Here is a 27,125-nt window from a genome sequence, read left to right as displayed (position 1 = left end):
GCCAAGTGCACATTGTATGTTAGCTAACTTAACAATAAATGACATAAAAAATAATAATAAAAAAATAAACTAATAAAATTTCCCACACTGAAATCCTTAATCTCTTAATAATTTAATATGTACTTGGTAATACTGCTTACATAATTCACCTGCTTAGTTAAATATTTAATATCTAAATATTTAATTTAGATTAAATTATTTAAAAATTCTGGGTTAATGGCATTCAAATTAATGTAAGTGTTCTATATTTTCTTGTCTTGTAGGTGACAATTTGAGGTTAACTTCAATTCCTCTCATTTTACTAAGCCAACTTTTTCAAACCTTTTCTGTAAAGGCCAGACAGTAAATATTTTAGGCTTTGCAGGCCATATACGGTCTCTGTCACATATTCTCTGTTTCTTTCTCTTCTTTTCTCTTTTACAGCCCTTTAAGAACATGAAAATCATTCTGAACTCATAGGTTGTATCAAGACAGACCATACACAGGATTTGATCCATGGGCCATAAATAATAAATATAAATAAAAGCAGATGGTATATGAACACTTACATAACAAGGTTCATATGGGTGTCCATAATTGCTCAGACTTCATTACCCCTTTTCCTCTACAACTGAAGGGCTTTTTCCTATATCTTGTCTATAAAATTAAAAAGTTGAAAATGCATAGGAGGTATTTAATGCTAGAGATGGGCTGGGTCCCCACAGACTTACAGAGTTATAGAATTTAATAGAGAGAATTATAGAATTCCACTATAGAGAATTATAGAATTCTACTGTTAGAAGAAATTGTTGCAATTATCCAATTTGAACCCTGTATTTTTTAATAAATAATATAACTAAAAACTCATAATAAATGATGAACTGATTAACTTACAAATACTGGAGGGATAGCAGGCCTTCAAATGTGTCTTTATGTAATTCGGTCAGATAATTGTCCCTGAGAATTCTGCAAAATGAAAAGGTCATTTCTGGGTCAAAATGCAAAAATAACTACAACTATTTGCTACACAGGACCGCTAGATGTGAGAGAAACCTGGGTAATGGTGCCACCAAATACACTAATTCTTATTTAATGTAGGGATGGTGATCTCTGCTGTTTGATTCAAATCTTTTCTTCTCACATACTCCTTTGTCTCTCTCCTCTCTCTCTCTCTCTCTCACACACACACACACACACACACACACACACACACCCCTATCCACTCTTCACACCAAAATGTACATTTAATGCCTACTCTCTGGATCACAAAATCTCTGTTAGAACCCAGCCCTGAGTGGCAAAAACATGGACAGAACTGCCACTTCCTCCTCTCTTTTCCCAAATTTTATTGTGGAAGCCCTATTTATAACCATATCAGTGCTACAAGTAAAGCCATCTAATTTTTTTCCCCATCTAAAAAATATCTGTGAGAACTAAAAATGTGCATAAAATGCACATAACATAAATGCTCAGTTTAATAAGTGTAGAGTAAATACCCGTGTAACACTATTTGTTCATTCTACTGTTGGTGGATACTAGATTTTTCTAATTTTTAGTTATTATAAACAGTGCTGCTTTGGACATTTTTCTGTTTATATCCTAGTACACATTTGCCTAAGTTTCTCCAGGATTTAACAGGGGTACAAAATTGTCTTCCTAAGAGGTTGTGCTATTTCAAGCTGGCAGATTGAAACATGCCAAGTCTCTACCAAACTCCAAACTCCACCAAAGTCCCTAAGGATGATTAGAAAAGATACAATTAGAAAATCCACAACCTTAGCTCAAAGCCAAGGGAGTAGCTCTACAAACACTCCCCACCAGAAATGCCTTGGAGCCACCTACAGGGTGATTAGCTGGGATACTGCAGTAGGACCAAGGACAGCACATCAACCCCACATCCTTCCTCCTTGGATCTGGCAGCAAAGGGTGTTTTCTTCCAGGCAGGAGCCATTGGTGTTAGAAGGGGGCAGGGTCCCAGAACCCTGGAGGAAGGGTATACACTCTGACTAGCCATTAGAAGTCACCTCCCACCTCTTCTTTAACTCTCAGGGGGACCTGTCACCAATAACAAGCCCCGTGGTTCATTTCACCTCTTCCTTAGGACCAGAAAACAGAAGCAAGTCAAATCTCAACTACAAAGATAAATTGCACTCAGGAATGACCAAATGGAGTGAGAAAGCCAATTCTATTCAGGACAGAAAATAAAAAACAAATATAACAGCTTATAGTCAATGACACAGTTAACAGAGAAAACACAAAAGGATTTGAGAATACCAACATTAATGGGGCACCTGCGTGGCTCAGTCGGTTAAGCATCCGACTTCGGCTCAGGTTGCAGTCCATGGGTTCAAGCCCTGCACTGGGCTCTGTGCTGAAGCTCAGAGCCTGGAGCCTGCTTCGGATTCTGTGTCTCCCTCTCTCTCTGTGCCTACCCTGCTCATACTCTGTCTCTCTCTCTCTCAAAAATAAATAAACATTAAAAAAATTTTTTAAAAAGGATTAATGAAATACACAGCTTTGCATGGCATGGACAAAGAATAAACACTGAACCTCCATAGCAAAGAACATTAGTATCTCTGTATGTCTAATGTACAGAGATATATGCAAACATTTCTTCCTTGACAATGAGGCTGGAGAGATGTTTATTCTGTAATTAGCGAAGTTAGAGGCATTTCTGATGTTTGTTTAGTGTAAACATTTCTAACTATACCACTTAACCATCATTATATTTTTAAAGATTTCATTTTTTTTAAGTAATCTCTATACCTAACATGGGGCTCTAACCTACAACCTCGAGATCAAGAGTTGCAGACTCTAATGACTGAGACAGCCACGTGCCCCTTAGCCATCATTTTTTTAATGTTTATTTATTTTTGAGAGAGACAGAGCATGAGTGGGGGAGGGGCAGAGAGAGAGGGAGACAGAATCTGAAACAGGCTCCGGGCTCTGAGCTGTCAGCACAGAGCCCGACACGGGGCTCAAACCCACAAACTGTGAGATCACGACCTGAGTCAAAGTCGGACGCCCAACCAACTGAGCCACCCAGGAGCCCCAACCCCTTAACCATCATTTTAAACATCTATTTTTATGGTGGCATAAGAATTTCCACACTGATCACAGGAATCTACTCCTGAAGCCAAGTGCACATTGTATGTTAGCTAACTTAACAATAAATGACATAAAAAATAATAATAAAAAAATAAACTAATAAAATTTCCCACACTGAAATCCTTAATCTCTTAATAATTTAATATGTACTTGGTAATACTGCTTACATAATTCACCTGCTTAGTTAAATATTTAATATCTAAATATTTAATTTAGATTAAATTATTTAAAAATTCTGGGTTAATGGCATTCAAATTAATGTAAGTGTTCTATATTTTCTTGTCTTGTAGGTGACAATTTGAGGTTAACTTCAATTCCTCTCATTTTACTAAGCCAACTTTTTCAAACCTTTTCTGTAAAGGCCAGACAGTAAATATTTTAGGCTTTGCAGGCCATATACGGTCTCTGTCACATATTCTCTGTTTCTTTCTCTTCTTTTCTCTTTTACAGCCCTTTAAGAACATGAAAATCATTCTGAACTCATAGGTTGTATCAAGACAGACCATACACAGGATTTGATCCATGGGCCATAAATAATAAATATAAATAAAAGCAGATGGTATATGAACACTTACATAACAAGGTTCATATGGGTGTCCATAATTGCTCAGACTTCATTACCCCTTTTCCTCTACAACTGAAGGGCTTTTTCCTATATCTTGTCTATAAAATTAAAAAGTTGAAAATGCATAGGAGGTATTTAATGCTAGAGATGGGCTGGGTCCCCACAGACTTACAGAGTTATAGAATTTAATAGAGAGAATTATAGAATTCCACTATAGAGAATTATAGAATTCTACTGTTAGAAGAAATTGTTGCAATTATCCAATTTGAACCCTGTATTTTTTAATAAATAATATAACTAAAAACTCATAATAAATGATGAACTGATTAACTTACAAATACTGGAGGGATAGCAGGCCTTCAAATGTGTCTTTATGTAATTCGGTCAGATAATTGTCCCTGAGAATTCTGCAAAATGAAAAGGTCATTTCTGGGTCAAAATGCAAAAATAACTACAACTATTTGCTACACAGGACCGCTAGATGTGAGAGAAACCTGGGTAATGGTGCCACCAAATACACTAATTCTTATTTAATGTAGGGATGGTGATCTCTGCTGTTTGATTCAAATCTTTTCTTCTCACATACTCCTTTGTCTCTCTCCTCTCTCTCTCTCTCTCTCTCACACACACACACACACACACACACACACACACACACACACACACCCCTATCCACTCTTCACACCAAAATGTACATTTAATGCCTACTCTCTGGATCACAAAATCTCTGTTAGAACCCAGCCCTGAGTGGCAAAAACATGGACAGAACTGCCACTTCCTCCTCTCTTTTCCCAAATTTTATTGTGGAAGCCCTATTTATAACCATATCAGTGCTACAAGTAAAGCCATCTAATTTTTTTCCCCATCTAAAAAATATCTGTGAGAACTAAAAATGTGCATAAAATGCACATAACATAAATGCTCAGTTTAATAAGTGTAGAGTAAATACCCGTGTAACACTATTTGTTCATTCTACTGTTGGTGGATACTAGATTTTTCTAATTTTTAGTTATTATAAACAGTGCTGCTTTGGACATTTTTCTGTTTATATCCTAGTACACATTTGCCTAAGTTTCTCCAGGATTTAACAGGGGTACAAAATTGTCTTCCTAAGAGGTTGTGCTATTTCAAGCTGGCAGATTGAAACATGCCAAGTCTCTACCAAACTCCAAACTCCACCAAAGTCCCTAAGGATGATTAGAAAAGATACAATTAGAAAATCCACAACCTTAGCTCAAAGCCAAGGGAGTAGCTCTACAAACACTCCCCACCAGAAATGCCTTGGAGCCACCTACAGGGTGATTAGCTGGGATACTGCAGTAGGACCAAGGACAGCACATCAACCCCACATCCTTCCTCCTTGGATCTGGCAGCAAAGGGTGTTTTCTTCCAGGCAGGAGCCATTGGTGTTAGAAGGGGGCAGGGTCCCAGAACCCTGGAGGAAGGGTATACACTCTGACTAGCCATTAGAAGTCACCTCCCACCTCTTCTTTAACTCTCAGGGGGACCTGTCACCAATAACAAGCCCCGTGGTTCATTTCACCTCTTCCTTAGGACCAGAAAACAGAAGCAAGTCAAATCTCAACTACAAAGATAAATTGCACTCAGGAATGACCAAATGGAGTGAGAAAGCCAATTCTATTCAGGACAGAAAATAAAAAACAAATATAACAGCTTATAGTCAATGACACAGTTAACAGAGAAAACACAAAAGGATTTGAGAATACCAACATTAATGGGGCACCTGCGTGGCTCAGTCGGTTAAGCATCCGACTTCGGCTCAGGTTGCAGTCCATGGGTTCAAGCCCTGCACTGGGCTCTGTGCTGAAGCTCAGAGCCTGGAGCCTGCTTCGGATTCTGTGTCTCCCTCTCTCTCTCTGTGCCTACCCTGCTCATACTCTGTCTCTCTCTCTCTCAAAAATAAATAAACATTAAAAAAATTTTTTAAAAAGGATTAATGAAATACACAGCTTTGCATGGCATGGACAAAGAATAAACACTGAACCTCCATAGCAAAGAACATTAGTATCTCTGTATGTCTAATGTACAGAGATATATGCAAACATTTCTTCCTTGACAATGAGGCTGGAGAGATGTTTATTCTGTAATTAGCGAAGTTAGAGGCATTTCTGATGTTTGTTTAGTGTAAACATTTCTAACTATACCACTTAACCATCATTATATTTTTAAAGATTTCATTTTTTTTAAGTAATCTCTATACCTAACATGGGGCTCTAACCTACAACCTCGAGATCAAGAGTTGCAGACTCTAATGACTGAGACAGCCACGTGCCCCTTAGCCATCATTTTTTTAATGTTTATTTATTTTTGAGAGAGACAGAGCATGAGTGGGGGAGGGGCAGAGAGAGAGGGAGACAGAATCTGAAACAGGCTCCGGGCTCTGAGCTGTCAGCACAGAGCCCGACACGGGGCTCAAACCCACAAACTGTGAGATCACGACCTGAGTCAAAGTCGGACGCCCAACCAACTGAGCCACCCAGGAGCCCCAACCCCTTAACCATCATTTTAAACATCTATTTTTATGGTGGCATAAGAATTTCCACACTGATCACAGGAATCTACTCCTGAAGCCAAGTGCACATTGTATGTTAGCTAACTTAACAATAAATGACATAAAAAATAATAATAAAAAAATAAACTAATAAAATTTCCCACACTGAAATCCTTAATCTCTTAATAATTTAATATGTACTTGGTAATACTGCTTACATAATTCACCTGCTTAGTTAAATATTTAATATTTAAATATTTAATTTAGATTAAATTATTTAAAAATTCTGGGTTAATGGCATTCAAATTAATGTAAGTGTTCTATATTTTCTTGTCTTGTAGGTGACAATTTGAGGTTAACTTCAATTCCTCTCATTTTACTAAGCCAACTTTTTCAAACCTTTTCTGTAAAGGCCAGACAGTAAATATTTTAGGCTTTGCAGGCCATATACGGTCTCTGTCACATATTCTCTGTTTCTTTCTCTTCTTTTCTCTTTTACAGCCCTTTAAGAACATGAAAATCATTCTGAACTCATAGGTTGTATCAAGACAGACCATACACAGGATTTGATCCATGGGCCATAAATAATAAATATAAATAAAAGCAGATGGTATATGAACACTTACATAACAAGGTTCATATGGGTGTCCATAATTGCTCAGACTTCATTACCCCTTTTCCTCTACAACTGAAGGGCTTTTTCCTATATCTTGTCTATAAAATTAAAAAGTTGAAAATGCATAGGAGGTATTTAATGCTAGAGATGGGCTGGGTCCCCACAGACTTACAGAGTTATAGAATTTAATAGAGAGAATTATAGAATTCCACTATAGAGAATTATAGAATTCTACTGTTAGAAGAAATTGTTGCAATTATCCAATTTGAACCCTGTATTTTTTAATAAATAATATAACTAAAAACTCATAATAAATGATGAACTGATTAACTTACAAATACTGGAGGGATAGCAGGCCTTCAAATGTGTCTTTATGTAATTCGGTCAGATAATTGTCCCTGAGAATTCTGCAAAATGAAAAGGTCATTTCTGGGTCAAAATGCAAAAATAACTACAACTATTTGCTACACAGGACCGCTAGATGTGAGAGAAACCTGGGTAATGGTGCCACCAAATACACTAATTCTTATTTAATGTAGGGATGGTGATCTCTGCTGTTTGATTCAAATCTTTTCTTCTCACATACTCCTTTGTCTCTCTCCTCTCTCTCTCTCTCTCTCACACACACACACACACACACACACACACACACACACCCCTATCCACTCTTCACACCAAAATGTACATTTAATGCCTACTCTCTGGATCACAAAATCTCTGTTAGAACCCAGCCCTGAGTGGCAAAAACATGGACAGAACTGCCACTTCCTCCTCTCTTTTCCCAAATTTTATTGTGGAAGCCCTATTTATAACCATATCAGTGCTACAAGTAAAGCCATCTAATTTTTTTCCCCATCTAAAAAATATCTGTGAGAACTAAAAATGTGCATAAAATGCACATAACATAAATGCTCAGTTTAATAAGTGTAGAGTAAATACCCGTGTAACACTATTTGTTCATTCTACTGTTGGTGGATACTAGATTTTTCTAATTTTTAGTTATTATAAACAGTGCTGCTTTGGACATTTTTCTGTTTATATCCTAGTACACATTTGCCTAAGTTTCTCCAGGATTTAACAGGGGTACAAAATTGTCTTCCTAAGAGGTTGTGCTATTTCAAGCTGGCAGATTGAAACATGCCAAGTCTCTACCAAACTCCAAACTCCACCAAAGTCCCTAAGGATGATTAGAAAAGATACAATTAGAAAATCCACAACCTTAGCTCAAAGCCAAGGGAGTAGCTCTACAAACACTCCCCACCAGAAATGCCTTGGAGCCACCTACAGGGTGATTAGCTGGGATACTGCAGTAGGACCAAGGACAGCACATCAACCCCACATCCTTCCTCCTTGGATCTGGCAGCAAAGGGTGTTTTCTTCCAGGCAGGAGCCATTGGTGTTAGAAGGGGGCAGGGTCCCAGAACCCTGGAGGAAGGGTATACACTCTGACTAGCCATTAGAAGTCACCTCCCACCTCTTCTTTAACTCTCAGGGGGACCTGTCACCAATAACAAGCCCCGTGGTTCATTTCACCTCTTCCTTAGGACCAGAAAACAGAAGCAAGTCAAATCTCAACTACAAAGATAAATTGCACTCAGGAATGACCAAATGGAGTGAGAAAGCCAATTCTATTCAGGACAGAAAATAAAAAACAAATATAACAGCTTATAGTCAATGACACAGTTAACAGAGAAAACACAAAAGGATTTGAGAATACCAACATTAATGGGGCACCTGCGTGGCTCAGTCGGTTAAGCATCCGACTTCGGCTCAGGTTGCAGTCCATGGGTTCAAGCCCTGCACTGGGCTCTGTGCTGAAGCTCAGAGCCTGGAGCCTGCTTCGGATTCTGTGTCTCCCTCTCTCTCTGTGCCTACCCTGCTCATACTCTGTCTCTCTCTCTCTCAAAAATAAATAAACATTAAAAAAATTTTTTAAAAAGGATTAATGAAATACACAGCTTTGCATGGCATGGACAAAGAATAAACACTGAACCTCCATAGCAAAGAACATTAGTATCTCTGTATGTCTAATGTACAGAGATATATGCAAACATTTCTTCCTTGACAATGAGGCTGGAGAGATGTTTATTCTGTAATTAGCGAAGTTAGAGGCATTTCTGATGTTTGTTTAGTGTAAACATTTCTAACTATACCACTTAACCATCATTATATTTTTAAAGATTTCATTTTTTTTAAGTAATCTCTATACCTAACATGGGGCTCTAACCTACAACCTCGAGATCAAGAGTTGCAGACTCTAATGACTGAGACAGCCACGTGCCCCTTAGCCATCATTTTTTTAATGTTTATTTATTTTTGAGAGAGACAGAGCATGAGTGGGGGAGGGGCAGAGAGAGAGGGAGACAGAATCTGAAACAGGCTCCGGGCTCTGAGCTGTCAGCACAGAGCCCGACACGGGGCTCAAACCCACAAACTGTGAGATCACGACCTGAGTCAAAGTCGGACGCCCAACCAACTGAGCCACCCAGGAGCCCCAACCCCTTAACCATCATTTTAAACATCTATTTTTATGGTGGCATAAGAATTTCCACACTGATCACAGGAATCTACTCCTGAAGCCAAGTGCACATTGTATGTTAGCTAACTTAACAATAAATGACATAAAAAATAATAATAAAAAAATAAACTAATAAAATTTCCCACACTGAAATCCTTAATCTCTTAATAATTTAATATGTACTTGGTAATACTGCTTACATAATTCACCTGCTTAGTTAAATATTTAATATTTAAATATTTAATTTAGATTAAATTATTTAAAAATTCTGGGTTAATGGCATTCAAATTAATGTAAGTGTTCTATATTTTCTTGTCTTGTAGGTGACAATTTGAGGTTAACTTCAATTCCTCTCATTTTACTAAGCCAACTTTTTCAAACCTTTTCTGTAAAGGCCAGACAGTAAATATTTTAGGCTTTGCAGGCCATATACGGTCTCTGTCACATATTCTCTGTTTCTTTCTCTTCTTTTCTCTTTTACAGCCCTTTAAGAACATGAAAATCATTCTGAACTCATAGGTTGTATCAAGACAGACCATACACAGGATTTGATCCATGGGCCATAAATAATAAATATAAATAAAAGCAGATGGTATATGAACACTTACATAACAAGGTTCATATGGGTGTCCATAATTGCTCAGACTTCATTACCCCTTTTCCTCTACAACTGAAGGGCTTTTTCCTATATCTTGTCTATAAAATTAAAAAGTTGAAAATGCATAGGAGGTATTTAATGCTAGAGATGGGCTGGGTCCCCACAGACTTACAGAGTTATAGAATTTAATAGAGAGAATTATAGAATTCCACTATAGAGAATTATAGAATTCTACTGTTAGAAGAAATTGTTGCAATTATCCAATTTGAACCCTGTATTTTTTAATAAATAATATAACTAAAAACTCATAATAAATGATGAACTGATTAACTTACAAATACTGGAGGGATAGCAGGCCTTCAAATGTGTCTTTATGTAATTCGGTCAGATAATTGTCCCTGAGAATTCTGCAAAATGAAAAGGTCATTTCTGGGTCAAAATGCAAAAATAACTACAACTATTTGCTACACAGGACCGCTAGATGTGAGAGAAACCTGGGTAATGGTGCCACCAAATACACTAATTCTTATTTAATGTAGGGATGGTGATCTCTGCTGTTTGATTCAAATCTTTTCTTCTCACATACTCCTTTGTCTCTCTCCTCTCTCTCTCTCTCTCTCACACACACACACACACACACACACACACACACACACACCCCTATCCACTCTTCACACCAAAATGTACATTTAATGCCTACTCTCTGGATCACAAAATCTCTGTTAGAACCCAGCCCTGAGTGGCAAAAACATGGACAGAACTGCCACTTCCTCCTCTCTTTTCCCAAATTTTATTGTGGAAGCCCTATTTATAACCATATCAGTGCTACAAGTAAAGCCATCTAATTTTTTTCCCCATCTAAAAAATATCTGTGAGAACTAAAAATGTGCATAAAATGCACATAACATAAATGCTCAGTTTAATAAGTGTAGAGTAAATACCCGTGTAACACTATTTGTTCATTCTACTGTTGGTGGATACTAGATTTTTCTAATTTTTAGTTATTATAAACAGTGCTGCTTTGGACATTTTTCTGTTTATATCCTAGTACACATTTGCCTAAGTTTCTCCAGGATTTAACAGGGGTACAAAATTGTCTTCCTAAGAGGTTGTGCTATTTCAAGCTGGCAGATTGAAACATGCCAAGTCTCTACCAAACTCCAAACTCCACCAAAGTCCCTAAGGATGATTAGAAAAGATACAATTAGAAAATCCACAACCTTAGCTCAAAGCCAAGGGAGTAGCTCTACAAACACTCCCCACCAGAAATGCCTTGGAGCCACCTACAGGGTGATTAGCTGGGATACTGCAGTAGGACCAAGGACAGCACATCAACCCCACATCCTTCCTCCTTGGATCTGGCAGCAAAGGGTGTTTTCTTCCAGGCAGGAGCCATTGGTGTTAGAAGGGGGCAGGGTCCCAGAACCCTGGAGGAAGGGTATACACTCTGACTAGCCATTAGAAGTCACCTCCCACCTCTTCTTTAACTCTCAGGGGGACCTGTCACCAATAACAAGCCCCGTGGTTCATTTCACCTCTTCCTTAGGACCAGAAAACAGAAGCAAGTCAAATCTCAACTACAAAGATAAATTGCACTCAGGAATGACCAAATGGAGTGAGAAAGCCAATTCTATTCAGGACAGAAAATAAAAAACAAATATAACAGCTTATAGTCAATGACACAGTTAACAGAGAAAACACAAAAGGATTTGAGAATACCAACATTAATGGGGCACCTGCGTGGCTCAGTCGGTTAAGCATCCGACTTCGGCTCAGGTTGCAGTCCATGGGTTCAAGCCCTGCACTGGGCTCTGTGCTGAAGCTCAGAGCCTGGAGCCCGCTTCGGATTCTGTGTCTCCCTCTCTCTCTCTGTGCCTACCCTGCTCATACTCTGTCTCTCTCTCTCTCAAAAATAAATAAACATTAAAAAAATTTTTTAAAAAGGATTAATGAAATACACAGCTTTGCATGGCATGGACAAAGAATAAACACTGAACCTCCATAGCAAAGAACATTAGTATCTCTGTATGTCTAATGTACAGAGATATATGCAAACATTTCTTCCTTGACAATGAGGCTGGAGAGATGTTTATTCTGTAATTAGCGAAGTTAGAGGCATTTCTGATGTTTGTTTAGTGTAAACATTTCTAACTATACCACTTAACCATCATTATATTTTTAAAGATTTCATTTTTTTTAAGTAATCTCTATACCTAACATGGGGCTCTAACCTACAACCTCGAGATCAAGAGTTGCAGACTCTAATGACTGAGACAGCCACGTGCCCCTTAGCCATCATTTTTTTAATGTTTATTTATTTTTGAGAGAGACAGAGCATGAGTGGGGGAGGGGCAGAGAGAGAGGGAGACAGAATCTGAAACAGGCTCCGGGCTCTGAGCTGTCAGCACAGAGCCCGACACGGGGCTCAAACCCACAAACTGTGAGATCACGACCTGAGTCAAAGTCGGACGCCCAACCAACTGAGCCACCCAGGAGCCCCAACCCCTTAACCATCATTTTAAACATCTATTTTTATGGTGGCATAAGAATTTCCACACTGATCACAGGAATCTACTCCTGAAGCCAAGTGCACATTGTATGTTAGCTAACTTAACAATAAATGACATAAAAAATAATAATAAAAAAATAAACTAATAAAATTTCCCACACTGAAATCCTTAATCTCTTAATAATTTAATATGTACTTGGTAATACTGCTTACATAATTCACCTGCTTAGTTAAATATTTAATATTTAAATATTTAATTTAGATTAAATTATTTAAAAATTCTGGGTTAATGGCATTCAAATTAATGTAAGTGTTCTATATTTTCTTGTCTTGTAGGTGACAATTTGAGGTTAACTTCAATTCCTCTCATTTTACTAAGCCAACTTTTTCAAACCTTTTCTGTAAAGGCCAGACAGTAAATATTTTAGGCTTTGCAGGCCATATACGGTCTCTGTCACATATTCTCTGTTTCTTTCTCTTCTTTTCTCTTTTACAGCCCTTTAAGAACATGAAAATCATTCTGAACTCATAGGTTGTATCAAGACAGACCATACACAGGATTTGATCCATGGGCCATAAATAATAAATATAAATAAAAGCAGATGGTATATGAACACTTACATAACAAGGTTCATATGGGTGTCCATAATTGCTCAGACTTCATTACCCCTTTTCCTCTACAACTGAAGGGCTTTTTCCTATATCTTGTCTATAAAATTAAAAAGTTGAAAATGCATAGGAGGTATTTAATGCTAGAGATGGGCTGGGTCCCCACAGACTTACAGAGTTATAGAATTTAATAGAGAGAATTATAGAATTCCACTATAGAGAATTATAGAATTCTACTGTTAGAAGAAATTGTTGCAATTATCCAATTTGAACCCTGTATTTTTTAATAAATAATATAACTAAAAACTCATAATAAATGATGAACTGATTAACTTACAAATACTGGAGGGATAGCAGGCCTTCAAATGTGTCTTTATGTAATTCGGTCAGATAATTGTCCCTGAGAATTCTGCAAAATGAAAAGGTCATTTCTGGGTCAAAATGCAAAAATAACTACAACTATTTGCTACACAGGACCGCTAGATGTGAGAGAAACCTGGGTAATGGTGCCACCAAATACACTAATTCTTATTTAATGTAGGGATGGTGATCTCTGCTGTTTGATTCAAATCTTTTCTTCTCACATACTCCTTTGTCTCTCTCCTCTCTCTCTCTCTCTCTCACACACACACACACACACACACACACACACACACACACCCCTATCCACTCTTCACACCAAAATGTACATTTAATGCCTACTCTCTGGATCACAAAATCTCTGTTAGAACCCAGCCCTGAGTGGCAAAAACATGGACAGAACTGCCACTTCCTCCTCTCTTTTCCCAAATTTTATTGTGGAAGCCCTATTTATAACCATATCAGTGCTACAAGTAAAGCCATCTAATTTTTTTCCCCATCTAAAAAATATCTGTGAGAACTAAAAATGTGCATAAAATGCACATAACATAAATGCTCAGTTTAATAAGTGTAGAGTAAATACCCGTGTAACACTATTTGTTCATTCTACTGTTGGTGGATACTAGATTTTTCTAATTTTTAGTTATTATAAACAGTGCTGCTTTGGACATTTTTCTGTTTATATCCTAGTACACATTTGCCTAAGTTTCTCCAGGATTTAACAGGGGTACAAAATTGTCTTCCTAAGAGGTTGTGCTATTTCAAGCTGGCAGATTGAAACATGCCAAGTCTCTACCAAACTCCAAACTCCACCAAAGTCCCTAAGGATGATTAGAAAAGATACAATTAGAAAATCCACAACCTTAGCTCAAAGCCAAGGGAGTAGCTCTACAAACACTCCCCACCAGAAATGCCTTGGAGCCACCTACAGGGTGATTAGCTGGGATACTGCAGTAGGACCAAGGACAGCACATCAACCCCACATCCTTCCTCCTTGGATCTGGCAGCAAAGGGTGTTTTCTTCCAGGCAGGAGCCATTGGTGTTAGAAGGGGGCAGGGTCCCAGAACCCTGGAGGAAGGGTATACACTCTGACTAGCCATTAGAAGTCACCTCCCACCTCTTCTTTAACTCTCAGGGGGACCTGTCACCAATAACAAGCCCCGTGGTTCATTTCACCTCTTCCTTAGGACCAGAAAACAGAAGCAAGTCAAATCTCAACTACAAAGATAAATTGCACTCAGGAATGACCAAATGGAGTGAGAAAGCCAATTCTATTCAGGACAGAAAATAAAAAACAAATATAACAGCTTATAGTCAATGACACAGTTAACAGAGAAAACACAAAAGGATTTGAGAATACCAACATTAATGGGGCACCTGCGTGGCTCAGTCGGTTAAGCATCCGACTTCGGCTCAGGTTGCAGTCCATGGGTTCAAGCCCTGCACTGGGCTCTGTGCTGAAGCTCAGAGCCTGGAGCCCGCTTCGGATTCTGTGTCTCCCTCTCTCTCTCTGTGCCTACCCTGCTCATACTCTGTCTCTCTCTCTCTCAAAAATAAATAAACATTAAAAAAATTTTTTAAAAAGGATTAATGAAATACACAGCTTTGCATGGCATGGACAAAGAATAAACACTGAACCTCCATAGCAAAGAACATTAGTATCTCTGTATGTCTAATGTACAGAGATATATGCAAACATTTCTTCCTTGACAATGAGGCTGGAGAGATGTTTATTCTGTAATTAGCGAAGTTAGAGGCATTTCTGATGTTTGTTTAGTGTAAACATTTCTAACTATACCACTTAACCATCATTATATTTTTAAAGATTTCATTTTTTTTAAGTAATCTCTATACCTAACATGGGGCTCTAACCTACAACCTCGAGATCAAGAGTTGCAGACTCTAATGACTGAGACAGCCACGTGCCCCTTAGCCATCATTTTTTTAATGTTTATTTATTTTTGAGAGAGACAGAGCATGAGTGGGGGAGGGGCAGAGAGAGAGGGAGACAGAATCTGAAACAGGCTCCGGGCTCTGAGCTGTCAGCACAGAGCCCGACACGGGGCTCAAACCCACAAACTGTGAGATCACGACCTGAGTCAAAGTCGGACGCCCAACCAACTGAGCCACCCAGGAGCCCCAACCCCTTAACCATCATTTTAAACATCTATTTTTATGGTGGCATAAGAATTTCCACACTGATCACAGGAATCTACTCCTGAAGCCAAGTGCACATTGTATGTTAGCTAACTTAACAATAAATGACATAAAAAATAATAATAAAAAAATAAACTAATAAAATTTCCCACACTGAAATCCTTAATCTCTTAATAATTTAATATGTACTTGGTAATACTGCTTACATAATTCACCTGCTTAGTTAAATATTTAATATTTAAATATTTAATTTAGATTAAATTATTTAAAAATTCTGGGTTAATGGCATTCAAATTAATGTAAGTGTTCTATATTTTCTTGTCTTGTAGGTGACAATTTGAGGTTAACTTCAATTCCTCTCATTTTACTAAGCCAACTTTTTCAAACCTTTTCTGTAAAGGCCAGACAGTAAATATTTTAGGCTTTGCAGGCCATATACGGTCTCTGTCACATATTCTCTGTTTCTTTCTCTTCTTTTCTCTTTTACAGCCCTTTAAGAACATGAAAATCATTCTGAACTCATAGGTTGTATCAAGACAGACCATACACAGGATTTGATCCATGGGCCATAAATAATAAATATAAATAAAAGCAGATGGTATATGAACACTTACATAACAAGGTTCATATGGGTGTCCATAATTGCTCAGACTTCATTACCCCTTTTCCTCTACAACTGAAGGGCTTTTTCCTATATCTTGTCTATAAAATTAAAAAGTTGAAAATGCATAGGAGGTATTTAATGCTAGAGATGGGCTGGGTCCCCACAGACTTACAGAGTTATAGAATTTAATAGAGAGAATTATAGAATTCCACTATAGAGAATTATAGAATTCTACTGTTAGAAGAAATTGTTGCAATTATCCAATTTGAACCCTGTATTTTTTAATAAATAATATAACTAAAAACTCATAATAAATGATGAACTGATTAACTTACAAATACTGGAGGGATAGCAGGCCTTCAAATGTGTCTTTATGTAATTCGGTCAGATAATTGTCCCTGAGAATTCTGCAAAATGAAAAGGTCATTTCTGGGTCAAAATGCAAAAATAACTACAACTATTTGCTACACAGGACCGCTAGATGTGAGAGAAACCTGGGTAATGGTGCCACCAAATACACTAATTCTTATTTAATGTAGGGATGGTGATCTCTGCTGTTTGATTCAAATCTTTTCTTCTCACATACTCCTTTGTCTCTCTCCTCTCTCTCTCTCTCTCACACACACACACACACACACACACACACACACACACACACCCCTATCCACTCTTCACACCAAAATGTACATTTAATGCCTACTCTCTGGATCACAAAATCTCTGTTAGAACCCAGCCCTGAGTGGCAAAAACATGGACAGAACTGCCACTTCCTCCTCTCTTTTCCCAAATTTTATTGTGGAAGCCCTATTTATAACCATATCAGTGCTACAAGTAAAGCCATCTAATTTTTTTCCCCATCTAAAAAATATCTGTGAGAACTAAAAATGTGCATAAAATGCACATAACATAAATGCTCAGTTTAATAAGTGTAGAGTAAATACCCGTGTAACACTATTTGTTCATTCTACTGTTGGTGGATACTAGATTTTTCTAATTTTTAGTTATTATAAACAGTGCTGCTTTGGACATTTTTCTGTTTATATCCTAGTACACATTTGCCTAAGTTTCTCCAGGATTTAACAGGGGTACAAAATTGTCTTCCTAAGAGGTTGTGCTATTTCAAGCTGGCAGATTGAAACATGCCAAGTCTCTACCAAACTCCAAACTCCACCAAAGTCCCTAAGGATGATTAGAAAAGATACAATTAGAAAATCCACAACCTTAGCTCAAAGCCAAGGGAGTAGCTCTACAAACACTCCCCACCAGAAATGCCTTGGAGCCACCTACAGGGTGATTAGCTGGGATACTGCAGTAGGACCAAGGACAGCACATCAACCCCACATCCTTCCTCCTTGGATCTGGCAGCAAAGGGTGTTTTCTTCCAGGCAGGAGCCATTGGTGTTAGAAGGGGGCAGGGTCCCAGAACCCTGGAGGAAGGGTATACACTCTGACTAGCCATTAGAAGTCACCTCCCACCTCTTCTTTAACTCTCAGGGGGACCTGTCACCAATAACAAGCCCCGTGGTTCATTTCACCTCTTCCTTAGGACCAGAAAACAGAAGCAAGTCAAATCTCAACTACAAAGATAAATTGCACTCAGGAATGACCAAATGGAGTGAGAAAGCCAATTCTATTCAGGACAGAAAATAAAAAACAAATATAACAGCTTATAGTCAATGACACAGTTAACAGAGAAAACACAAAAGGATTTGAGAATACCAACATTAATGGGGCACCTGCGTGGCTCAGTCGGTTAAGCATCCGACTTCGGCTCAGGTTGCAGTCCATGGGTTCAAGCCCTGCACTGGGCTCTGTGCTGAAGCTCAGAGCCTGGAGCCCGCTTCGGATTCTGTGTCTCCCTCTCTCTCTCTGTGCCTACCCTGCTCATACTCTGTCTCTCTCTCTCTCAAAAATAAATAAACATTAAAAAAATTTTTTAAAAAGGATTAATGAAATACACAGCTTTGCATGGCATGGACAAAGAATAAACACTGAACCTCCATAGCAAAGAACATTAGTATCTCTGTATGTCTAATGTACAGAGATATATGCAAACATTTCTTCCTTGACAATGAGGCTGGAGAGATGTTTATTCTGTAATTAGCGAAGTTAGAGGCATTTCTGATGTTTGTTTAGTGTAAACATTTCTAACTATACCACTTAACCATCATTATATTTTTAAAGATTTCATTTTTTTTAAGTAATCTCTATACCTAACATGGGGCTCTAACCTACAACCTCGAGATCAAGAGTTGCAGACTCTAATGACTGAGACAGCCACGTGCCCCTTAGCCATCATTTTTTTAATGTTTATTTATTTTTGAGAGAGACAGAGCATGAGTGGGGGAGGGGCAGAGAGAGAGGGAGACAGAATCTGAAACAGGCTCCGGGCTCTGAGCTGTCAGCACAGAGCCCGACACGGGGCTCAAACCCACAAACTGTGAGATCACGACCTGAGTCAAAGTCGGACGCCCAACCAACTGAGCCACCCAGGAGCCCCAACCCCTTAACCATCATTTTAAACATCTATTTTTATGGTGGCATAAGAATTTCCACACTGATCACAGGAATCTACTCCTGAAGCCAAGTGCACATTGTATGTTAGCTAACTTAACAATAAATGACATAAAAAATAATAATAAAAAAATAAACTAATAAAATTTCCCACACTGAAATCCTTAATCTCTTAATAATTTAATATGTACTTGGTAATACTGCTTACATAATTCACCTGCTTAGTTAAATATTTAATATTTAAATATTTAATTTAGATTAAATTATTTAAAAATTCTGGGTTAATGGCATTCAAATTAATGTAAGTGTTCTATATTTTCTTGTCTTGTAGGTGACAATTTGAGGTTAACTTCAATTCCTCTCATTTTACTAAGCCAACTTTTTCAAACCTTTTCTGTAAAGGCCAGACAGTAAATATTTTAGGCTTTGCAGGCCATATACGGTCTCTGTCACATATTCTCTGTTTCTTTCTCTTCTTTTCTCTTTTACAGCCCTTTAAGAACATGAAAATCATTCTGAACTCATAGGTTGTATCAAGACAGACCATACACAGGATTTGATCCATGGGCCATAAATAATAAATATAAATAAAAGCAGATGGTATATGAACACTTACATAACAAGGTTCATATGGGTGTCCATAATTGCTCAGACTTCATTACCCCTTTTCCTCTACAACTGAAGGGCTTTTTCCTATATCTTGTCTATAAAATTAAAAAGTTGAAAATGCATAGGAGGTATTTAATGCTAGAGATGGGCTGGGTCCCCACAGACTTACAGAGTTATAGAATTTAATAGAGAGAATTATAGAATTCCACTATAGAGAATTATAGAATTCTACTGTTAGAAGAAATTGTTGCAATTATCCAATTTGAACCCTGTATTTTTTAATAAATAATATAACTAAAAACTCATAATAAATGATGAACTGATTAACTTACAAATACTGGAGGGATAGCAGGCCTTCAAATGTGTCTTTATGTAATTCGGTCAGATAATTGTCCCTGAGAATTCTGCAAAATGAAAAGGTCATTTCTGGGTCAAAATGCAAAAATAACTACAACTATTTGCTACACAGGACCGCTAGATGTGAGAGAAACCTGGGTAATGGTGCCACCAAATACACTAATTCTTATTTAATGTAGGGATGGTGATCTCTGCTGTTTGATTCAAATCTTTTCTTCTCACATACTCCTTTGTCTCTCTCCTCTCTCTCTCTCTCTCCACACACACACACACACACACACACACACACACACACACACACCCCTATCCACTCTTCACACCAAAATGTACATTTAATGCCTACTCTCTGGATCACAAAATCTCTGTTAGAACCCAGCCCTGAGTGGCAAAAACATGGACAGAACTGCCACTTCCTCCTCTCTTTTCCCAAATTTTATTGTGGAAGCCCTATTTATAACCATATCAGTGCTACAAGTAAAGCCATCTAATTTTTTTCCCCATCTAAAAAATATCTGTGAGAACTAAAAATGTGCATAAAATGCACATAACATAAATGCTCAGTTTAATAAGTGTAGAGTAAATACCCGTGTAACACTATTTGTTCATTCTACTGTTGGTGGATACTAGATTTTTCTAATTTTTAGTTATTATAAACAGTGCTGCTTTGGACATTTTTCTGTTTATATCCTAGTACACATTTGCCTAAGTTTCTCCAGGATTTAACAGGGGTACAAAATTGTCTTCCTAAGAGGTTGTGCTATTTCAAGCTGGCAGATTGAAACATGCCAAGTCTCTACCAAACTCCAAACTCCACCAAAGTCCCTAAGGATGATTAGAAAAGATACAATTAGAAAATCCACAACCTTAGCTCAAAGCCAAGGGAGTAGCTCTACAAACACTCCCCACCAGAAATGCCTTGGAGCCACCTACAGGGTGATTAGCTGGGATACTGCAGTAGGACCAAGGACAGCACATCAACCCCACATCCTTCCTCCTTGGATCTGGCAGCAAAGGGTGTTTTCTTCCAGGCAGGAGCCATTGGTGTTAGAAGGGGGCAGGGTCCCAGAACCCTGGAGGAAGGGTATACACTCTGACTAGCCATTAGAAGTCACCTCCCACCTCTTCTTTAACTCTCAGGGGGACCTGTCACCAATAACAAGCCCCGTGGTTCATTTCACCTCTTCCTTAGGACCAGAAAACAGAAGCAAGTCAAATCTCAACTACAAAGATAAATTGCACTCAGGAATGACCAAATGGAGTGAGAAAGCCAATTCTATTCAGGACAGAAAATAAAAAACAAATATAACAGCTTATAGTCAATGACACAGTTAACAGAGAAAACACAAAAGGATTTGAGAATACCAACATTAATGGGGCACCTGCGTGGCTCAGTCGGTTAAGCATCCGACTTCGGCTCAGGTTGCAGTCCATGGGTTCAAGCCCTGCACTGGGCTCTGTGCTGAAGCTCAGAGCCTGGAGCCTGCTTCAGATTCTGTGTCTCCCTCTCTCTCTGCCCCTCCCCAACTTGCACTCTGTCTCTCACTCTCTCTCTCTCTCAAAAATAAACAGTATACAAAATTTAGAATGGCATCATTAATATATCCTCAGACAGAGGTAAACAGTACATCTAATAAAAAGAACCAACTCAAGATTATATGAATGAAAAGTATTATCATTAGTAAAAAACTCAGTCTATGAGCAGCAGAAACGGTCGTTGAATAAATTAGAAAACTTGAGAGATCTGGCCACTGATTTCTTACCAATACTTGAAATTCTATGTATTTATTATATTTACATATTTGTTTTTATATTATATATTTGTAAACCCCTTGACAAGTGGGATATTTGGTCAGTTTTGTTCTTGGGCTTATATCCCTCGCATAAAACAGTTCCTGGGACATAGGAGATGCTCCATAAATATTTGTTGAATGAATTCAGAAAGTGACAGGTATCAATTTGCAAATATACTACTTTTAATTAAAACAAATCATTCATTTATCATCATTTATGAGAATAAGTACAACTTCACAGGAAAACAAATGTCTTTCTCCACCTCCGCCCCAATTTGTGACTCAATCTTTTGAGACAAGAACCTTTTGAGAATTTCATAAAAGCTATGGAATGGACCCTTTCCCTAGAAAACTGCACTTTCTTGAATACGTGCAAAGGTGTGCATGCGATTTCAATTTGCAGACCATCCCTTTAGGGCTCAGGTCCGTGAATAGAATGGACTGAATTTGTGGGTGCCAAACTTGGATGGGAAATAGAATCACATCTCTATTTTCACAAACCTCTAACTAGAATTAGCATTTCCTTCCATTATGAATGTAGGCAACAAACCACAGATTAGTGTAGTTAATTTGGTCCCCAGCAGAAATCAGATATTTTCATATCACATATTTGGCGTGGATATCTCAAAATATCATTTATTCTCATCAGTACCTTGAAGTTATAATAGTTAGTAGGCGTACCATTATATTTTGTTATTTAATATTCTAACAGAAGCAGATTTATTGCTATATCACTAATCTTTTTAAAAAATTTTTGAAAACTCTATTTCCACATAATTTCCTTTTCCTATATATTTTAACTTATTATACATTTGAAAACATTATCCCAAGAACATAAGCTTCTGCAGATCATCAATACATATATAGAAGGGTGCCTGGGTGGCTCAGTCTGTTAAGTGTCCAACTTCAGCTCAGGTCATGATCTCACGGTTCGTGGGTTCGAGCCCCACATTGGGCTCTCTGCTGACAGATCAGAGCCTGGAGCCTGCTTCCAATTCTGTGTCTCCCTCTCTTTCTGTCCCTCCCCTGTTCATGCTCTGTCTCTCAGCAATAAATAAATGTTAAAAAAAAATTTTTTAAAAATTTGATATATAGAAAAAAAGGTTAAAAATCCTGCCCCAGGGGACTATTGACCCATAGTTAAAAACTTCTGTCTTACAAGGCATAACCCTCAAGCTGAATTAGAAATCATCAAATCTTGGGGCACCTGGGTGGCTCAGTTGGTTAAGTGTCTCAGGAGGCCTGGAAGGGGATCCAGCCACACATCCGGAGACTACGAAGCCTAGGGGTACTAGTCCCTTGCCAGTCTGCCTGGAAAACCCCCTTACTGCCGGTCAAAAAGCCTCACACAAATGACTACCGACCGGTACAAGACCTCCGGGAAGTAAATAAGAGGGTCGCGGACATACACCCAACTGTTCCCAACCCATATACTCTCTTGAGCTCCTTGGCGCCCTCCAGGGTCTGGTATACTGTACTAGATTTAAAGGACGCCTTCTTCAGTCTGCCGCTGGCACCCCAGAGCCAACCCCTGTTCGCCTTTGAGTGGCATGATCCGGAGGAGGGCTACAGTGGGCAACTCACCTGGACACGGCTACAGGGATTCAAAAATTCACCCACCATCTTCGACGAGGCACTACATGAGGACCTGGGTGAGTACAGAAGGAGCTGAACTACAACCTCCTTAGGTGGCTCTGAAGGGTGACCTGGGATCTCTTGCGTGGTTGAAGTTTCAACCTCTGTAGTGGGTTCTGGAGTTATGGTCAGTTCCAGGTCTAAAGGCTGAACTCTGACTTCAGTCAAATTTGGATGCTGAGCCTGGATCTGCTCTGGATGTGGACCTTGAGGAAAAACTGTTACCACCTGATGCTCTGGAGAGTGAGCTGGGGCCTCCTGTTGGGTTGGAGAAGGTTCAACCTCACCAGAAGGCTCTGGATGTTGAGCTGTGGCTTCCTGTTGAGTGGCAGAAGGGTTAATTTCCTCAGAGGTCTGTGGATGCTGACTTGGGGCCTCCTGATAGGTTGCAGGTTTAACTTCCCCAAGGGGATTTGGATGCTGAGTTGTGGCCTTTGACTGGGCTGGAGAAGGCTCAGTCCCCTCAAGGGGCTCTGGATACTGAGTTGGGGTCTCTGGTTGGGTTGGAAAAGGCTCACCCTCCTCTGATGCCTGAGGATACTGAGCTGGAGCCTCCTGCTGGGTTGAAGATTCAACCTCCTCAGGGGTCTGTGGATGCTGAGCTGGGGCCTCCTCCTGGGTTGTAGGTGGTTCACTCCCCTCGGAGGCCTGTGGGTGCTGACCCTGGCCCTCCTCCTGGAGAGGGGAAGGTTCACCCTCTTCCTGGGCCTCTGGAAGCTGAGTCGGGGCCTCCTCCTGGGTTGAGGATGATTCACCCTCCTCAGGGGCCTGTGATTGCTGAGCTAGGGCCTCCTGCTGAGTTGTAGAAGGTTCAACTTCTCCAGGATATTCTGGATACTGAACTGGGGTCTCCTGCTGTGTTGGAAGTTTCTCCTGTGTGGTAGATTCTGGAGATTGCGTTGGAGTCTCCTGTTGAACTGGCAAAGATTCAACCTCAGGGGACTGTGGAGGCAGAGTTGGGGCTTCATGCTGGGTTTCAAAAGGTTCCACATTAAGAGGCACTGAGGGCTGAGCTATAGTCTCGTGCCGAACTGCAGAAGGTCCCACCTCTGTAGTGGGTTCTGCAGTCATGGTAAGCTGCACATCTGGAGGTTTCAAAGTGACATTGGGCAGGTTTAAATGTTGATCATGGTAGTGACCTGGAGGTGAAACTGTCATCTTATGATGCCATAGAGGTTGAGCTGGGTGCTCCTGCTGGGTTGGAGAAGGTTCCACCTCCCTGGAAGGCAGCTCTGGAGGCTGAGCTGGTTGCTCTTGCAGGGTTGCAGAAGATTCTATCTCCCCTGGAGACTGAGCTGGAGTCTCCTGCTGGGTTGAAGATTCTGCCTCATTAAGGAGCTCTGCAAGCTGAGCTAAGGCCTCCTCCTGGGTTGGAGAAAGTTCAGCTTCTCCAAAACGGTCTGGAAGCTGAGCTGGGGGTTCCTGTTTGCTTAGAGAAGGCTTACCTTCCTCAGGAGGCACTGAAGGCTGAGCTGGGGTCTCCTGCTGCCTTAGAGAAGGATCAATCACCCCAGGAGGCTCGGAAGGCTGACCTGGGGTCTCCTGCTCACTTGAAGGCTCAACCTCCTCTGGAGGCTTACCCGAGGTCTCTTGCTGGGTTAGAGAAAGTTCTGCTTCCTCAGTATGTTCAAGAGGCTGAGGTGGGGCCTCTTGCTGGGCTATAGAAGATTCAACACCTTTATCAGGCCCTGGAGTTGTGGTAAATTCCACATCTAAAGGCTTACCTATAACCCTGGGAAACATTAAATAATCTGGATACTGACCTAGAGGTAGAGATGTCACCTCATCACTTACTGCAAGTTGAGTTAAATACTCGATAGGGAACTCTGGAACTAGAGTTGGGGCCTCCTGCTGGACTGGGGTAGGTTCAACCTCCTCGAGGCGCTCTGCAGGCTGAGGAGGGGCCTCCTGCTGGACTGGGGTAGGTTCAACCTCCTCGAGGCCCTCTGCAGGCTGAGCAGGGGCCTCCTGCTGGACTGGGGTAGGTCCAGCCTCCTCAGGGTGCTCCGCAGGCTGAGTTAGAGTTATGGTAAGATCCAGAGGTTTAACAGTGACATTGGGGAAGCTTGGCTTCTGAGCTTCACTCTGACTTGGAGATAGCACATTTACTTCATGATGTGCTAACAGTTGAGATATGATGTCCTTAGATGGCTCTGGAGGCTGAGCAGGGGCCTCCTGGGGGGTTGGAGAAGGTTCCACTTCCTCGGGGGCCTCTGTAGGGTGAGCTGAGGCTTCCTGCTGGACTGAAGAAGGTTCGACCTCTTCAGGGGTACTTGAAGGCTCAGCTGGGGCCTCTTGTGGGTTTGCTGAATTTCCATCCTTAAGGGACTCTGGACGCTGAGATGGAGCCTCCTGCTCAAGTAGAGATGTTTCTGTCTCTTCAGAGGGCTCTGGATGCTGAGCCTGAGCCTCCCCTTGGGGCAAAAAAGATTCAGCTTCCTCAGGGGACTCTAGATGATTTGGGGTCTTCTGTAAGGGTGGAGGAATTTCAGCCTCCTCAGAGAAGTTTGGAAGTTGATCTGGTCCTGTTATGCCCAGACTTCGTGATCCCCAAAGACCACTAGGGAGCCGAGTCCGATGCAAAAGCAAAAGAACCTTTATTCGAGCTAGCTCGAGCTCAATCCCCTACCTGCAAAGGAAAGAGATGGGAAGGAAGGACACACACCAAAAAGGTGACAGGAGTTATCTTATGAGTGGTAGGGAGGGTGGGGTGGGATTTTCACGTTTTATCCTCTATACCTGTGACATTAAAAACAAAAAAAAAGTATCCATGATAATTCATGTATCCATGAATTACACATGTTTAAGAGAAGCTATTAAATGCCTGAGGTTCAGTTTCAACCGCTAACTCTGCGTATGACTTTGAATCTTTACCTTTAGTTTTGTCCTCTTCCCTCAGCAACAGCTTACCTGGTCAGTTTATATACACATTTTTTTCAGGGGAGTCAGGAATAAATTCAAAACAGATACCCATCTGCCCATGTGCCTGGTGGACATTTCCAGTCAACCTGAAGCCTTCTGGTTGCTCTGTGTTCCCTGGTAAAAGATGCCTCAACTTCCATCATTCTCCTTATCTGGGACAGAAGTTTCAGAGTAATATCTGAGTTTTCTCTTTCCCGTGCACACCCCACCCGCGACTGTCATCAGTTAGTCTATCTTGTCACTTCCTCCTTTGCAGTGCTCTCAAGGCTTTTCTTTCTACTCTTTTCAGCCACTCTGAGTCGGCCCCTTGTTACTTTATTCCCAGGTTTTGTTAGAACATTCTATCTGGTCTCGCTGGATCAAGCTCTCCTCTCCAGATCGGCCTATATGGGGAACTGAAAATAATCCTGTTTCAGCGTTCTGTATATCTCATGCTTGAAAACTTTCAATGGCTCTCTATAACTCAGAATCTAACGTTCAAACCTCTCTAGCTGATAGTCAAGGTTTCTCGTAATTGGATCTTTAACTGCTTAACCTAATTCTTAATTCCTGATCATTCCTGCAGCCGTGCCTTTGCCTAGACTTATACCCATTTTTTCTCTATTTAACACATCAGAGCCACTCTTTAAGTCTCAGCTAAAGTGTTAGCTTATCCATGCAGCTCTCCCTGACCTCCATACTCCGCTGATTACAGAGTCTGCTGAATTCCAACACCCATGGTACCTCTTTTAGTACTTAATTACATGCCACCTCCCTTTTTATGACCATTTCCTTTCTTCCCACCTGTCATTTCATGTTCTGAAGACGATTTCATCCTAGTGTGGCGCCCATAGTACTTACTCTTGGGTTGGGCCCAAACTGAGTACTGTATGTGGAAGGCCGGGCGTCAAAGATGAGGTCTGGGGAATCAAAATAATAACAGCTAACACTCATATTTCGCCAGGCACTGATCCAAGTGCTTCATATGTATTACCTCATCTAGATCTCACCATAATCCCATGAGATGGTAACTATCATAATTTCCATTTCACAGAAAAGGAAACTGAGTCACAAAGCTAATAGATGACAGACCTCGGCCCAAACGCAGGCAATCTAGTTCCAGAATCTCTACTCTTCACTACTCTGTTGTATCCTATTATAGAGGATGGAGCAAAAATGGGAG

At 40.0% G+C, this 27,125-nt stretch overlaps 2 protein-coding genes and 2 long non-coding RNA genes across 6 annotated transcripts in view; 2 read left to right on the top strand and 2 right to left on the bottom strand.

Annotated features, from left to right (window-relative positions):
- Nucleotides 1-27,125, bottom strand: part of LOC122212774 (leucine-rich repeat-containing protein 37A2-like) — a 158,731-nt gene that overhangs the window by 47,980 nt on the left and 83,626 nt on the right. The gene's annotated exons all lie outside the window — the stretch shown is intronic.
- The window catches only part of LOC122212778, a 152,277-nt gene that overhangs the window by 63,343 nt on the left and 61,809 nt on the right, over nt 1-27,125 (top strand). The window lies entirely within an intron of this gene.
- Nucleotides 1-27,125, top strand: part of LOC122212775 — a 69,170-nt gene that overhangs the window by 18,581 nt on the left and 23,464 nt on the right. Inside the window, exon 4 of one of the 3 annotated variants that reach the window (XR_006199296.1) lies at nt 26,289-26,453. The exons of the other annotated variants lie outside the window; for them this stretch is intronic. This is a non-coding gene — a long non-coding RNA (uncharacterized LOC122212775). Of the gene's footprint in view, nt 1-26,288; nt 26,454-27,125 lie in introns of those variants that run through there. 3 annotated transcript variants of the gene reach the window in all.
- Nucleotides 26,548-27,125, bottom strand: part of LOC122212773 (RAD52 motif-containing protein 1-like) — a 29,390-nt gene continuing 28,812 nt past the window's right edge. The window contains exon 6 of the mRNA XM_042926735.1: nt 26,548-26,862. Within this exon, the coding sequence (XP_042782669.1) occupies nt 26,800-26,862 (63 nt within the window). The 3' untranslated portion in view covers nt 26,548-26,799. The remainder of the gene's footprint in view (nt 26,863-27,125) is intronic.

The sequence above is a fragment of the Panthera leo genome, assembly GCF_018350215.1.
Source record: "Panthera leo isolate Ple1 chromosome E1 unlocalized genomic scaffold, P.leo_Ple1_pat1.1 chrE1_random_Un_scaffold_50, whole genome shotgun sequence".
Classification (NCBI taxonomy): Eukaryota; Metazoa; Chordata; class Mammalia; order Carnivora; family Felidae; genus Panthera; species Panthera leo.
Note: the sequence above shows the minus strand (reverse complement) of the source record. Positions and strands in the feature narration are given on the sequence as shown.